The sequence below is a fragment of the Ptychodera flava genome, chromosome 6, assembly GCF_041260155.1.
Source record: "Ptychodera flava strain L36383 chromosome 6, AS_Pfla_20210202, whole genome shotgun sequence".
Taxonomy (NCBI): domain Eukaryota; kingdom Metazoa; phylum Hemichordata; class Enteropneusta; family Ptychoderidae; genus Ptychodera; species Ptychodera flava.
Window position 1 is genome coordinate 35,819,611 of NC_091933.1, and position 17,357 is coordinate 35,836,967.

The 17,357-nt window shown below is 37.1% G+C and overlaps 1 protein-coding gene across 1 annotated transcript; it reads left to right on the forward strand.

The window, feature by feature from the left end:
- Nucleotides 1-15,472, forward strand: LOC139135622 (urocanate hydratase-like). The gene is made up of 18 exons (XM_070703113.1): nt 1-243; nt 2,108-2,238; nt 3,673-3,766; nt 4,839-4,898; nt 5,424-5,552; nt 5,905-5,966; nt 8,142-8,208; nt 8,539-8,720; nt 9,119-9,169; nt 9,386-9,448; nt 9,956-10,135; nt 10,728-10,825; nt 11,202-11,277; nt 11,387-11,508; nt 11,856-11,926; nt 12,347-12,545; nt 12,805-12,986; nt 14,214-15,472. The coding sequence occupies exons 1-18, from the start codon at nt 121-123 to the stop codon at nt 14,352-14,354; spliced, it is 2,031 nt and encodes a 676-aa protein (XP_070559214.1). The 5' UTR covers nt 1-120; the 3' UTR covers nt 14,355-15,472.
- The last annotated feature ends 1,885 nt before the right edge of the window (nt 15,473-17,357 follow it).

Genomic DNA, 17,357 nt, shown 5'->3' on the forward strand with positions numbered 1-17,357 from the left:
AATACGTACAGTTCTTTGACGAGCACCAGCTACAACACATGCGACTCGGGTCGAAGGTTATTGCAGAAAACGGAAACAGTGTACTTTTGCGCAGGTGAAGTGGCCAGCGACCATTGTACGATGTCATCTCTGAAAGAAATCTGTGAGTGGCCACTGGATCAACTTCCCCCAAGACATCCGAGAGATGATTCGGTACCCCATGCTCCCGTCAGAAACCATAACCTTGGAGCAGAACAGCAGCGGGTAAAAGCAGCTTCGGCACTTTTCTAGTACTTCGATATCCATAAAATTACCACTCTAACAACATCTGTATTTTGTAGTGGGGTTATCACCAGAATGATGAACTTTAAGGTTACACGATCCAAAATCTGGCACCTGCATCTGGTCTGAGCCAGGTTTATGACCCCATTCCAGCAGAAAATCTGGGGCATCGCATCGTTCGGTGAACGAGGCGCTGTGCATACTTAGAAATTACGCAAGACAGTTTGAAGCGAAAGTCAATCATTGGCAGGTGTTGAACAAGCCAGGCATCAGCAGGGTCATTATATTAACATAATCCATGGGAATACATCTGACAACCGTGGAAAGTGAAAGTTTAATGACGCAGTTGTTTGGGGATGTCATATGCCGGCATTATACTCTACCTGTAAACGCTTTTTCTTAGTTTGTTGCATCTCATGAACCAAAGTGAAAGTTGGAATAGTGACCGGAACTGTACATGCAGTGGAGATACTTGGCCTCACTAGCCACATCAAACCATGGACGTCCTTTTTCGTCCATGATAAACAATAATGTTTCAAAACGTTTGGACAGAATGACCTGAAGTATAGCTGTAGACATAAAAGGCATTTCTGCCTAGGCTACAGACACAGTAAATTGCAAAAGGAATTATATCCACCACACTTCAGGATTGTGTAACATTTAGCCATCTGGTGATAACCCAACTACAAAATACAGAAGAACAACAATGTGACAAAGACAAATCAACTGAAAAACATTGATAATTTAATAAGAATTCATGCCATAGTTTTGAAATTACAAACACTGATACAGTTTTACAAATGTAGTTAATTCACCTCAAAGGTATGCTGGTTGTATAATTTGTCACATGACAAGAGTGGCAAAACATTGCTTTCAATCTAAGAAGGCAAGCTATTTGCATTGATGACAATGCTTTTTGTTGTAGGTTGATAATATGTGGCAGATGGCAGTTCCCGGATAAAAAACAGGAAAAGAATTTTACAAACTTGTCTGTGGTGCAGAATTCTGTCCTAAAAAAGAAAATTGCTTGTCCTCAGGACAGAGTCAAATATTGGACCAGTCTGAAAATGTGTGTATCCTAAAATTGTGATATATTCCGTGTAATAGTGCTTAATTACTTGATAGGTGTCTACCCATAGGTTGTGTAGTGTTAGCTAATACAATTGATCTTAAACCTAGTAACACAGTAATGTGTCCTAATATTGTCATGTTCTTTTCTTACTCTCTCTTTGGTATGTACAAAGTATCAGAATTTACTGCACTGCATGTTTATACCAGTATTATTGTTGATTCATGACATTCGACATAACATCATGATAAAATTCATTGGACAGTACACATATATAGGCTGAGCTGACAAGTTGAACCACCGGGTTGAATGTGCCTTGAGGACCGATATTCAGACACTCAGATTTTTACAATTCTTTTCCGATATGCAACTCTAGGGGTCTCAGTTTAAAGGTGGTGTAAAAAAACTTCGCCGTCTTAGTTTTTCAAAAAATAAAAAATTGTATTTTCTTCCATAGAGTTAACACAGGAATGGTGGCCATTTTGAATTTTAAATTATCGGCAAATATTGGGTAATTTGTTCAGCTAGTACCAGAGTTTGCACAGTGACCACCGATTTTTATTCTTGATTTTGAAAGTAATTGGTTGAAAGATTCCTTGAGGAAAATTTGAGCAAAAGTTTAAGTCTTTCACTTTTGAGGTGCACACTACCTTAACATGATTCTTGAAGCATTATCAAGAAACTATTTTACAAACACCACAAATACAAAGGAGCTTGTATAGATATACCTGGTACCAATTACTATAACTTACCAATGTATTTCAAAACGTTTTTCAGCAAGCTCTACAGAATGCCCTGAGATATTTTCCGCCTGAATGGCACGAGACACTGGCTCCAGAGTTTGCAGAAGAGTTGCGGCAATATGGTCACATCTACATGTATCGTTTCCGATCGGATATTCGGATGAGGTTAGGTATTCATTCTGTATCTCAGTATCTTGCAAGGTTGCTTTCACTGTCAACACTGCAATATGTATGACTACAAAGGGAAGAACAGGTGTCTCTGACGGACGTACGGCTACAGGCGCACTTTGGGATCAGCATAATACATCCACCGGACCCTACGACCATCCCAAAGTGTGCCTGCATATACAACATCCTGTTTTATTGTGGATAATTCAAACTATGCTGTCTCACCATTATCCAAACTTCCTTCATTTGTTGTCAGCTTAAAACTTTGATATGCTGACTGTTTGTTTGAAGAGGAATAACACAATGTTGAAATTACGCTGATATGCTTTGAAACTGAAACTGACAAAAAGTGTTCAATAAGTCAGAAAGATAGAGTTTCTGTCACTCAGACTAATCAGTACATGTGCATTTTCCCCATTAAGGTAGAACGTGCCTCGGGGACAAAAATTTGGGCTTCAAATGTTATCAATTCTCTTCTGATCTACCACTTGTGAGGGTTCATTTAAAGCTTTTAGTGAAAGAAAAGTTTTCACCGGCTTAGTTTTTCAAAAATCGAAAATTTTATTCATCCCATATAGTTAACACAGGATCAGCGGCCATTTTGAATTTCAAAAATTGGGAAATCTTAGGTTATTTGTCTCTCTAGTACCAAATTTTGCACAGAGACTCCTGATTTTTATTTTTGCTTTGGTAAGAGAATTGTCAAAAGTTTCATTGAGGAAAAGTTTGAGCAAAAGTTTAAGTCTTCACTTTCGAGGCTCATACTACCTTAAACACAGTTTGTGGAGAAAATTAAAAATCTGATGTCAATTTCAGTCATCAGCTTTAACTTCATTCCTTATCCTACCAATTCATAATATCTCAATCTTTAGATGTAATCACTTGCTAGCAGGTATTCTCTCAGAGGGTGCTTGGATATTTTTGTACATCATACAAGACATTTTCAAATATTCTGATGTTGGCAATAGGACACCTATATTTTGAGAAGTACAAGCCTCAAAATTGAAACTTTAAATTGCTCAAACTTTCCTCAGGGAAACTTTAACCCATTTTCTTTCACAATAAAGAATAAAAATCAGGGGTCACCAAGGTGCAAATTTTGTACTTGAGAACTTGTGCATTAGAGAAACAAATTACTCAAAATTTACCCATATTTTGAAATTCAAAATGGCTGCCTTACCAGTGGAACTGTTTGCGGAGAAATTATACTTTTCGATTTTCACAAAAGCAAGACAGTAAATCTTCAGTTGCTCTACAATTTTCAAAAGGCGTCAGGATATCCAAGCAAGTAACAGACATGCAAAATATTGTAAATATTTGAGCGTCAGAACATCTTTACCTGAGGTAAATTCTGACAAAACATTATGAAAGTCTAAACATTGTAATCATAGGAACAACTACCAATGAAATAATTTTTTTTTCCACCCACAGAGCTTATCCAATCAGCGAATACCCATGTGAAACTAGACAAGCTGCCGCTGTCATGCACATGATTATGAATAACTTGGATCCCAGAGTGGCTCAGGTAACAAAGTGAATATAATAGTTGCAACAGATCAATAGTGTTAAGGTAGCATGTGCCTCGAAAGTGAAGGACTTTAACTTTTGCTCAAACTTTCTTCAATGAAACTTTAACCATTCTCTCACCAAATCAAGAATAAAATCTTGGGTAACAGTGCAAAATTTGGTATTAGAGAGAAAAATTACTTAAGATTTTCTGATATTTGAAATTCAAAATGGTTCCCATTCATTGGGAAAAAAAATTTAAAAAAACTAAGACAGTAAAAATTTTTGTTTCATGGAGAGCTTTAAAATGAGCTCCCACAAAGTTATGATAAAATTTGAGAGCCTGACTATCTATCCCCGAGGTGCATTCTACTTTAAAGTTGTGAAAACAAAATATTATGGTTTAAGGTAGCACGCACCTCGGGGAGAGACTTTCGGACTCTTACTCTTACAATTCTCTTCTGATATACCACATGGGTTCATTTTAAAGCTCTCGGTGAAAGAAAACTTTTTACTGGCCTAGTTTTTCAAAATTTGAAAATTTTTATTTTTCTCCGTAGAGTTAACACAGGGATGGCAGCCATTTTGAATTTCTAATATCGGTACATCTTGGGTAATTTGTTTCTCTAGTACCAAAATTTGCACGGTGACCCCCTATTTTTATTCTTGATTTTGAAAGAGAATAATTGAAAGATTCCTTGAGGAAAGTTAGAGCAAAAGTTTAAGTCTTTCACTTTCGAGGTGCATACTACCTTAAGCATAGATATTTATTGTCCATGCTGTAGGTTAATGTGAACACAATGCAGTGCATGCAGATTACACATGCATGTATGCTTGTGTATAGGTGTTCACATGGGTGGAGGAGTGCGAAGTAGTGAACCAAATTTTATGAAAGGAACTCATGCTATATTGAAATACCTTGAAATTACTTTCAGAAGGTAAACATTACACAGAATTACAGTATGTCTTGACAATTACGGTCTTGTGTACATTGTCTTATCAGTAATTGAAGGAAAGTGTGGAACAGCCAGCACAGTAAGTTACTTAATGACCTGTTCTTTCTGAATTCGGTTTTGTATATTTGATTTCAGTTTCCCCATGAGCTAGTGACATATGGTGGAAACGGACAAGTGTTTTCAAACTGGGCACAGGTGAGAATGTGATGATGTGATTTCTTTGTACCAGAAAAGATTATAATGTTTGAAAAATGTCTATAAATTCCATTTTTGAATATTTACACAGAAAGCATTTGCCTGTAAGCTATACAAGAACATGTAAAGTTTGTTCATTTCTTTATTTTGGTGAAATTCTCTTATCAAAAATGTTCCTATTATTGTCATCTATATTACATAGAATCTTTGTTTGATGAAGTATTTAGTCTTGTAGAGCTGTGAAAGTACATGGGAACCTCAGTAAGTACGATCAAGAAACAAAATTCACATCTTCTCGTGCATAGCGACTGCTCAAAGTTATTCTCAGATGTACTTTCTCGGTCGTGAAATGTTCTTACAAGAATTTCAAGGAGAAATTATTGGATACAGCTCCCCTTACAAGTACTCAGACAGAGAAGTATTCTATATGGGAACCATGTCAACCTTGCAATTTCATGAATGTGCAAATGTTTATCCAGATTTTCTTCACGGGTTGAAATGTTGCAATTTTCATTTCCGTGACAGTTTCGTCTGACAATGCACTATCTGTCGAGGATGACAGAAGACCAGACCCTTGCCATGTACTCAGGTCATCCGCAGGGTCTTTTCCCAAGTCACCGCCAAGCTCCCAGAGTTGTGATCACAAACGGCATGGTAAGTCGTGTTCTGAATTTTATTCTCCATGGCTGTCAGTTGAACAGTCGCATTTTTAGTGCATCAAGCAGTACTTTCATTCTTTTACTCAGTACCTAGTTAATAAAAAACATTGAGAAAAATAACAAAACACTTTCTGTTAAGTTTGAAATGAAAACTCCTAATCCATCGGCAAATAATTTCTTGCATCTAGGCTGGTGTCGAGGACTTTCATTGAGGTCACTATGTTCAGTCCGTTAAATTTTCATCAAAATATCTCTCCACATCATCTCCGTTTTAACATATCATAGGACTGTAATTTCATTTGTTCTTTGCATGGTTATGTAACAAATAAATTGTGGTGTTCTTCCAGGTTGTACCAAACTATTCATCCAGACAAGACTATGATAGAATGTTTGCATTAGGAGTTACCATGTAAGTATTTGACCAGTATCTTATCTGTAATTATATTATAGCTTTGTCAATACCAGTGAATTTTGTGACGTCATATCCATACATTATTACTGATAATGTATTCCATTATTCAGCATTGCGGCCCCACGGCGAGCAAGTTTTTTTTTGGGGAAAACGAAAAAAGGACTGTGCATTTAAAAGGAGGGCAAATATCGGATAAACCATGTAATACACAAAAGTATAAATCTTGACAATGGTTCACAATATTGATAATAATGTCTTACTGTACGATTTATTACATTTTTTGAGTCCTCATGCACGCACTTGCCGTCTGCCTGGCTGGCGCTCAGCATGCAGTCCCCGTCCGATACGCTGGTTGTACTACTAGTATACTACGTTTGTTTACAACATGGTTCGCTTCGTTGCCGTGTACATTTGCAAACTCCTAGATGATACTGGGTTTGACACATGGCATATTATGTATGTCAGTGGCCATGTAAACGATGCAAGCGTGAAAGGCTATTCGAACCAGCCGTAAACGGGCCACAACAACGGCAGCTTGCTGTCATCAACATTGACCGGAAGTGTCGAAATACTACGGAGCCATTCAAAGTCTTGGTCCAAGGTCAGCCTACTACCAACAATCATGATGACCGTGGACTCGTGATCTAACATCTCGGCCACCTAATTCTGATGCACTGACTGTAATCGGAGACAACTTTCATTCATCGTTTTTTTCTCCATGTCTGTGATTTTACCTTGCCTTGTTCTCGATATCGCGACGGTACCGAAACCCTCCAGTATGTTTGTAAACTGTACCTTTCAAGCACCCGTTTACGTCAAGTTCTGTCGTTCGCCGAAATAAAATAGCTCTTCTCAAGAAGCCATCGAAAATTAAATTTATAGACACAATTATTATTGAAATATAAACATTTGAATAACAATGTTGAACTCTGTTGATATCGTTTGAAATGAATGCTGTACTACTAGCGACATAATAATGATCGTATTGATCAGCTGATACCATGGCATGCAGCTCGCTGATCATACTGATGTCGATGCATGAACATTCCGTTTTCTTCTTCTCTGGCATTTCACCGTGTCTACTTTTTGAATGGCATGACATTTAAAGGTGATGTTTCAAGTTTGATATAGACGGTAGGGATGCGGTTAATTTTCATTTCCTTCGAAAATACATCGTTTTTCAATTCAAAATGAACCGTGAAAGTGCTGGATATTTTTTGTGCTGAACGTGCGTGTTCAGTGCAGTGCACTGTGCAGTGTGGAGTATGTACAGAGTCAGGGCCGATCATGCTGGACGACGCTCACTGGCTTCAAACTCAGTTTAAATTTCCTTTTTTATTCGTTTTCTACAACTACAAATTCACTGGCATTGCCAAAACTATAAAATAATAGCAATAATGCACCCCCTCCCGGCCCATAATGGACTCAAGCAAACTTTGCACTCCATAATGTACTCGGCTTCGCCTCGTACATTATGTGGTGCAAAGTTTGCTTTCGTCCATTATGGGCCAGGAGGGGGTGCATTATTGCTTAATTATAACTTTATCAATACCAGTGAATTTTATTATGTCTTCCCCTAGATTATTACTGATAATGTATCGGATTATCTAGCATTGTGGCCCCAGATGTTTCCTACATCCACAAATTCACTGACATTGCCAAAATGATAAAATAATAGCAATAATGTACCTCTCCCGTCACATAATGGACTCAAGCAAACTTTGCACTCCATAATGTACTGGGCTTCATCTCGTTTATTATATCGAGTAAAGTTCACTTTCGTCCATTAAGGGCCAGGAGGGGGTATATTATTTCTTAAATGCAGAGCCAAGTGACACTGCAAATGCACACATGTCAACTTTAATACGTTGTTCTTTTGTCAGCAACAAATGGAAAGAAACTTGTTCACTCCGTTGGATGGAGTGTTATGAGATACTTTAGTTCATGGGCCTTGTGAACACTAAAGTACAGCTTTCTAAATTACAACTATTTAAGGTGTTTCATGTAGCTGATCACACAATCATAATACAATATGATTATAGCCATTATAATACAATATGATCATCTGTGAAGCAATTGGGAATATACATCACTAAGGCTGTAATCAGTCAGACAATACAAAGTGAGACTTGAGATTAAGTATCAAACTCTTTTTTCTGATGTTGTCTCTAGGTATGGCCAGATGACAGCTGGGAGTTACTGCTATATTGGACCACAGGGTATAGTGCATGGCACTACTGTAAGTTCAGTTACTGGTATAAATCCAACATTATTTATTTAAAATGTTGTGATTCTCAAGAGATAAGATATGTAATCAAGCCATGCAAGTTGCAACCCCATTCTTTCATGCACCAATTAAAATCAGTATCAGAGCTTTATGCTTTTACTTTTTTACATACCTTTGCTTTTTAATGATGAATTACTTGAAATGAATTATAAAGACAGAAGCGGTTCTCAGTGGATTCATATTTTGCATTTTGTTCTTGATAATTTGCATGAAATCTCTGATGTATGGTATCTCTGAAGTATTTAAATCTCTTCTTTCACCGTATTTGTTTGTTTGTCTCAGATCACAGTGATGAATGCTGGACGGCGTTACATCGGCGTGAACGATCTCAGAGGTAAAGTGTTTCTGACGTCTGGTCTCGGCGGAATGAGCGGAGCCCAAGCAAAGGCCGCCGTCATATCTGGATGCGTCGGGGTCATAGCTGAGGTCAGCAAAGAAGCACTCATGAAGAGACACGACCAGGGGTGAGTTTGCTCTGTGCAGTTCCGGGTAACATGTAGCTAGTGTTGTGCAATTCTTCCTGCATGATAGTTATTGAGTGTTGTGCTGGATTTGACTTTTTCTGAATCACACCCATCCATCAAAAAATTATAAAGGTACAACCCCCCAATCCTTTCATCACGATCAATGGTTTGTCAGGTTTGTTGCTGAATGTAGCATAGCATGGAATATTTGCTTCTACCTACAGGAATTCAGAGTTTTATCTTTGTGCACTAGTGGTCTTTCTTACCACAGCTTGTAGTCAGATCCTGTACATAAAATTTTTAGCTAACTCAGAAAATCAATGGGAAAGAATCATAACACTTAATATGAGGGTAATCCCGGTATTTTCTTTGCTGAATTTGTAAATTTTTATTTTCAGATGGCTGGTTGAAGTGACAGACAACCTGGATGATTTAATGAACAGAATCAGGTACAGTGAAAACTGAAATCAAAAACAAAGATGATGATCATACTGCTCAGTGATGTTGATTCCTGCTCTGACTCTGACCAGAAATTGTTCATTGTAAGAGTGTATTGATGACATGTTTTTGAAAGATACAATTTGTTCATTTACCAAAATAAGTTAATCTTTTTTTAACGTCTTAGTTCTTCTCTAATTTAAAAATATGGTATTACTTGCTCTCAGGGAAGCAAGGCGAAGAAAGGAGCCTACAAGCATTGGTTACCATGGCAACATTGTTGATATATGGTGAGCAGCTGGTAAAATATTACCCTATGAAAACGCCTTTTGCAGGTTTGAAAAGTGTGTAAAAACTGAAAGCGCAGACAACAGAAATGCATGTGAGAATGAAATGAGGGAAAATTTCTTAACTTGACACATGACAATGAATCAGACATCTATGTAGAAACATAATGAATACGGCAAGTGATTTGTACTTTGGTTTGCTTAATGGTTTATAAAGTTAATCATCAAGTGTCGCAGATTCTGTTTGTGATTTGAAAATACAGTGTCAGGAAGGGAAGCATGGCCAAGTGTTAGAGCTCAGTAATTGATGCAGTCCGTCTAAAACACTCTGAAGTCTGAAGGTGAAAATGCTCAAGTAAGTGCACTAGTGCACTAATATATCAAAAGAGATTTGTAGAATTTAAAATTATTTTTCAAAGCAATACAATCCAAACCAGTTATAGACAGTCATTTTGTCTCCTGGTTTCTCTTTTCTTGTAAACCTTAAATATCTAAATTCTTTCAACGCAGGGAGAGATTGGTCGCTGACTTTGACAGCACAGGTGAACTGTTAGTTGACCTTGCCTCTGATCAAACTTCATGTCATAATCCATTCAATGGCGGTTACTACCCAGTGCAGCTCTCCTTTGATGAAGCCAATCAGATGATGCATGAAAACCCAGAGGGTTTCAAAAACCTTGTCCAAGAAAGGTTTGTCTTAATTCTCAGAGACAAATGTATTCCAATTATAATTCCTGTGCACTTTGACCCCAGAGTGGTATGTTCAAAGCGGTAGATCACATGAACTTTCAATGTACTAGTGTTTATAGATAAGAACACATGATACCAATAGTAACTGCGTGGTGAACTGACCTCAGAGACAGTGTACACCCTCTAGAAATGTAGTGAAACCTCTTTCTCTTCAAGCGGTGTAATACAGATGGGATCACAAGCATTACAAAATTTATTTCTGCAGATGCTAAATACAATTGAAAGTAAAGACTTTATAAGATAAGTAAACTAGATCAAAATTGTAACAAATCAGAAAAAAAAAATTGCCTTAATATGCAAAGACTGTCATTACTCTGTACATGAGATGTTGCCTTTGTTTTTGTTAGTGCAGCGATTGAATTTCAAGTGTCTTTTGAAACTAAATCTCAGTTCTCTAAAAAGAACTGGGAATTTCAGTCCAAGTGTGTAGAGCGGTAAATGAAGTATTGATGAATGATGAAGTATGATTGTAATTTACGCCAGAACACTGCTTACCATTCTCTTTTTTCACACCGTCTACTTTGATGTACAGCTTACGACGTCAAGTCACGGCTATCAATAAATTGGCAGACAATGGTTTGTATTTCTGGGACTATGGCAATGCGTTCCTGTTGGAAGCAAGTAGGGCAGGTAAGTATCCTCTTATTTAAGATCCTGAAAATACATTAATTTGCAGTAAGAAAGGTTTCAGTTGGTTTCTGATCACAGACTTCACTGACTTTCTGTGTTTCTTTCAAGTAAACCAACATCCTTTGGCCTTGTTAATGTCAATCTTTATAACCCGACAAGTATACATTATTTACTGATCTTCTAGACCCTACTGCCAGTCCCTCATTTGGTACAGCTTTACCCTATCCAGTTGCAACTAAAAAGCATAAATTCTGAATGACCATTAACTTTGGTTAGATACAATATTAATGTTAATTATGTGGGTCTCATAACAGGCCTGCTTTTCAATAAGAGGTGTATATTTTTATCATAAATCCCTGGAGTATTGTCTATTCAGGTGCTGATGTCAGGAAAGAGGGTGATACTACAGGTACCAGATTCAGATATCCTTCCTACGTACAGGATATCATGGGGTAAGACGATCAAGATGCCGTTTATTTCATTTCAATTTCCCCCAGTTTTTGGTCATCTCAGCACTTATCGACAATTTGAATGTTCATTGATTTTCATTGCAATATGCAGAGACATTTTCTCCATGGGTTTTGGTCCATTCCGATGGGTGTGCACATCTGCTGAACCGAGTGACCTCGCAACAACTGATGAAATTGCGACCACTGTACTTGAAGACATCATCAATGCTGGAGGTAAGTGCCATGACACAGAAACTTAACAGCGAAACAGAACAGACGTCACGTAAATTGTTTTTCCCCTCTAATTGTTGGTGTTTAATTCATATCAGCTATGAATTGAACAATTTTACCATTGTTGTCTTGTGTCCTAATTTCATTGGAATCTGCTGACATGAAGACTTGGTTTTTGCAGTTATTTTTTGCCTAAGGTCCAACAAACATACCTTCTCAAATTATAGATACAATTTATTTTAAGAGACAAAAATACCTACGAGTGTTAGCTGATTGTCACATTGTATTTTCAGATAAATTTTCCATGTTATCAAGTGATATGAATTTGTAGTATTCATTCCCTATTGCAGTTCCAGAAAAGACAAAGCAACAATATCAGGACAACATTACATGGATCAAAGAAGCTGGCAGACACGGCATGGTGAGTTTGCTGCAAGTTTTTGGTATCGATTACTTAAGTGACTTCACTCAAGTGATATAATCAAAAGTGTCATAAACATCCATAAATGAAAATTGTCCCTGATATCTTGTTTGCATCAATATTGTCATCTCCACAACTACCTTTCAAATTCTAAACAGTTGTTGTATTACTATGTGTCTTTAAATAATGATAGTAATTTGTAGTACCAGCATATTTAGGAAAAAGTGCAAGTTGACAAGAAAAATGACAAAGTACTGAATATTAGACAAAAAAAAATTTGGATCTCATCATCATTGACTTTCTTTCAGCATTATTTTCATTTTTGTTTTCATGTAGTTTCACTTCACTTAAAGAAACCATTTAGCAAATTACTGACATAAATGTTTCTTTCATACCCTTACAATATATTTCAACATGTAGGTGGTTGGTTCACAAGCTCGTATACTGTACTCGGACCAGAAGGGACGTGTGGCCATTGCTGCGGCATTTAACCAGGCAGTTGCCGACGGTAAACTGCAGGGTCCTGTGGTGATCAGCCGTGACCACCATGATGTGAGTGGTACCGATAGTCCATTCAGAGAGACATCTAACGTCTATGATGGCTCAGCATTCTGTGCTGGTATGTATTTAAGAGTCTAATCTTTCCGTTTTACCTTTTACCCTAGCATTCCCTTCCTGTGGAAGAGTTGCATCTAAATATTTTATAGCTCGTTGAAAATTTAACATTTTACTTTTGTAGTTTCATTGTCTTGGTATTTTTGAATTTCTGATAAAAAAGAGTGGCTGTTGTTAAAAATTGAAACACTCTCTCTTCAAACGAGAACCGACAAAAATCAAACTTGAGGACATCACTTGTGAATTTTTGCTTTATCTTCTAGACATGGCTGTACAGAACGTTATTGGCGATTCATTCCGTGGTGCTACCTGGGTTGCTTTACACAATGGAGGTGGAGTTGGATGGGGAGAGGTGATGAATGGTGGCTTTGGATTAGTATTAGATGGTTCAGAGGAAGCTGGGGAGAGAGCAAAGTTAATGCTTGGATGGGATGTCTCAAATGGAGTAAGTCAAGTCTTAGTGAAAATCAGAGGAGTGTTTGTCATACACATATAACTTGTCAGCCAGTATGGTAATTTAAGATCAAATATACTTATAAAGCCAAAAAGAATTGTTTCTGGTCCTCTACATTCAGTAAAAGTGATGAAGCGATGCAGTTTTTTGAATTTTTCCTCTCTCTTTTTTTACTACCAACAATGCTGGTTTAGCACTATTGATGCAACAGTTAGTCTTTTATCACTGGCTGCATTATACTTCCATTTTCTTTTAAGCATTTTTGGACATGCAAACAGCGATATCAAGGAGACAGTAAAAAAATTGACTGACCAGCGGGAGGTAAAACACTTGTAAAAAAGCAGAGGATAAAAACTGCAACAAGTGAAAATTGATACTGTAAAATACTGACCAACCAGTTGGAGATAAAAGGATAGCTGTACTGATGAGTATGTAACCCCTCAAAAAGCCATGATGTGCAGGTTCTGAAATGATGCGCGTAGTGACCAGAAACAATCTTTTCTTTTGGCCTAAAGCAAGTGAAGCCAACTTTCCATTGCAACCCTATCACATTTCCCTCACGTACTATTATCACACACTATTATAGCCTTGTTGCACAGTTTGTTTACTTCTTTTGTTGCATGACCTTTGGCCTATATATTGGAGAAGGAGAAGGATACATTGTAATGTATGCCATTTTTGTTTTCTCCAGTACTAGTGTATGCCTACCATTACTGAGTGACTTTCATTTCAAAACACAATTTACACAAGTTCACTGATTTGCTGTTGATCTTGAATGTGATATTTATATGTTCCAACATTTAAGAAATGTTGAGGGGCAATGAAAAAAGAATTTTTGAGGTGTTCAATCCAGTGTATTTATGTCCAATTTTGTCTTTGAACAATGGTTACAATCTTACTGCTTTTTTGTCACTCATACAGTTAATCATATTTCTCTCTGCTGGTCATTGAATATGCATTCTTTAACCCTTTCACCCCCAGTTCCCTGTATACAGGTCCAACTTTACCATAGAAAACAATGGATTTGAGACAAACCATGGTGGTGAAAGGCTTAAAGAGGAAATCTCTCGTAATTACAAATTTTCAATTTTACTAGAAATCGTAGGTAAAGATATTCATTCAAGGCACATTTGGAATCATTTTACAAGCCTCCATTGCCATCTAATAATAGATGTACAGTTTTTTCCTATATAAATATGTTGGGTAATTGTTTTTCAGGTTGCTAGGCGATCATGGTCTGGCAATGCCAATGCCAAGGAAACCATATGTAGAGCCATGGAAGAAAATAGCAAATTGAAAGTGACAGTACCACACCAAGTAGAAGACGATAGCCTTCTTGAAAGAGCATTGCAATCGTAGGACTGATAGGACCTGCAGGAGGATGTGCCATGTATGAGGCTCAAAAGTCAATGCATAATATCGTTTTGCTTCAGTTTTAAGTTTTTGTTGCATGTAATGCGTTATGAGTACTCACTGCTAGCGTTTGCTTGTACCCACTGCTGACTATTCTCCCTCCACAAACCATTGAGATCCGCCAGTTGGTATTGTTCAGTCACGTTCTTATCAATTCATTCTCTTATTATCATTATCAGAATATTGAGTACCATTCAATAACAAAGCAGATTCAATATGAATTCAATATTATAAGGTTTTCTGCCAGTTGAGCCACGACCGCTGCTAACATCCAATGTAGATCTGTTCAAGTCTAATAGAATTTATGTAAAATCGGATTAAGCATTGGGGTTTAGGTTCAAGGTGTATGACTAAACAGTGTAATTTTTTTTACCTCAAGCAGAGTGTCAGTATATTTTTCCTTTCTTCACAGGGACTTCACTATTTGATTCAAATCAGTATTTTGAAAGCATACAGTAGGCATTATTTGTGGGTATGCCAAATTGTTCTACATGAATTAATTTCTCTCGTCAAACAATGCTTTATGAAAGAAATGGAATGCCATATTGCATGTTTAACTTCTGACAGGACAAAAGTGAAGAACTGATACAAGGTACAAGATTAATGTCATTCAATATCAACTGCATTCACAAGAGTATTAACATTTTTTGAGTGGAAATTGTCACTAGTCATAGCCAAGGAAGGGAAGGATTCACAGATGTATCCCCATTATTAATGGGAAAATTGATAACGCGGAAAATAGCCAATGTATAAACTGTCGAAATAAAAGCCAGTCACTCTGTCATGTTTTAGCCGAAAATGAATGTGTTTTGATATTCCTATAGAATTTTCTCAACAATGTGTGTATATGTTTAAATCAAAATGGCTGCCAGACAACCTTTTCAAATAAAGTAACTATATGACTACCTGTCTTTCACAAGTTGATCTAAGTTTTAGGAGATGAAGTGTGAATACTTGGCTTGAATGATATCAATTATTTTGCATGATGGGAATCATGATCCAACGAAGTGCTGTATTTGTTTAAGATATTTTAAAATAAAAAAGTGACGATAGAAATACCTTTACTTCATGCAGTCTTGTTTCTCAATATTTAAAGAGAGAAAACACACACAAAAGCTTGTAGAATGTGGAGCATTACAGTATTAGTATGCAAGATAGTAAGCATAACTTTTTTTCAAAATATTGATGGTGTAACACATGTTACCATAATGCACACTGACACAATTGTGTGTTGATGCCTTTTTGAGTAAAAATTTGGTTTCATATCTATGATGAAGTCTGGCTGGCAATGACCTTTAGTTTGGGTTAATTCATTATTACCCATACATGCTATCACAGCTATGCTGAGAAACAAAAACCAGGGGAAGTTAACTTCATCAGCAGTGTGGGTCAGTGATGTGCTCAATCTGACTGAGCACATAATTGACCCATTAGCTAAGGGGTGGACCATTTGATATCCTGGGGGGGGGGTCTGGAAGCGAATGTCAATGAAAAATAATTCAGCCACAGGGGGATTAGGGAAAAAAAGATGGCTCACTAGGGTGAAAGAAAAAAAATCCACCAAAAGTTACTTTCTGGAACACATTTCAGTCTTCATATCATCGCTCAGCTTCTCCGTGCTCTAGGAGGGAAGGACCAACCTACAATGAATATCAAACAAAGTATTACACTTAAAGGCCCATGAGCTGCCACTCTACGAAATTTGTCCAACCTCAAGGTACCTTGAATTTCCTCAGATATTTATTGCAATCTGCAAATTGATCAATGTAGTCAATGACTTTTCCTCAACAACATTTGCTTGTGGCAGAATAGGCAAGAAGAAATTGAACAGATTTTTGTTCATTTTAAATTTCCCGCCATTATCAAAATCTTGCCATGTTATGTGGAGAAAAAGAGGAATTTTTTGTCAAAGTGGAGTGAATCCCTTTCTTGTCCTTTCATTGGGTTGACCATGTTGAATTTGTAAAGATTCAAATGTGTACATGCACTATTTATGCTGTTTATCATGTAGTTGTATGGGGGCGGCCATATTTGGGTGCGGCACCCGTTTATTTATCTTACTGAAACCTTTGTATGCAGTCCCACTCAGTGGATAATTATACCTGAGCAAACATCTTTTAGTAAGATCATCTCTATGGACTAATTTTAATCTAAATGTAAAATCATGAAAATAATTCCAAAAGTTGCATCTCATGTGCCATTTTTAACTTGTAAATCTGATTTGAATCGGGTTCAGGAGTCAAGTGCCCTCTTTAATTGACTTGCTGAATTCTATTAATTGCTGACAATATATCATGCTCCATGCTTGTCAGAAATCCGGCAATTCAGAAATATATAATTGCAATTGTCATTTGACAAACAGAATTAATGAATGCATTGACACAGTGTACGTTAGTATACCATTTCATCAAAATAAATGGAAATAAACTAGTTGTAAATCTAGGCATACATTCAGGATTATTTTCGAGTTAATTTCTATTGTGCTGAATGGAACATATATCAATATGACACATAAATATATGTAACTGTGCCTTTCTGGAGCAAGTATTTTCATTTTGGTTCAAAAACATCCGCTAAAAAGCATTCGACGTTGAAGGGATAATCCATACACAAATGGACATACACTGCGAGTTTAACTTTTATAATTTTATGAAGGATTTTTCGGTATTCAGCTGTGGTTTTTAAAAAGGGTTAAAACAGAATGCCTGGAACAGGACGTTTTAAATTTCATAGGTTCCGTTTCACCATGGATGTACAAAATTAGAACATCCATCATCCATGGTTTCACCAGGGGGAATATCATCGGCGTCTTCTGGCTGGCGAACATGTCGAACATATGTATGTAACTGTAAGTTCAGCAAAATCGAGGCCGAGGACGAAGCCACAGTTGCGAGTGTAGTGATACGTACCGGCCGCCGCGTACAATGCATAGACCAATTATTCTATGCA

What these genes read in the sequence shown, in the direction of transcription:
- LOC139135622 (XM_070703113.1), top strand. Translation starts at nt 121, where the DNA reads ATGTCATCTCTGAAAGAAATCTGTGAGTGGCCACTGGATCAACTTCCC. An exon ending in TTGGAGCAGAACAGCAGCGG is followed by an intron (nt 244 to 2,107) that starts GTAAAAGCAGCT and finishes AACGTTTTTCAG; the next exon opens with CAAGCTCTACAGAATGCCCT. An exon ending in GATGGGATGTCTCAAATGGA is followed by an intron (nt 12,987 to 14,213) that starts GTAAGTCAAGTC and finishes ATTGTTTTTCAG; the next exon opens with GTTGCTAGGCGATCATGGTC.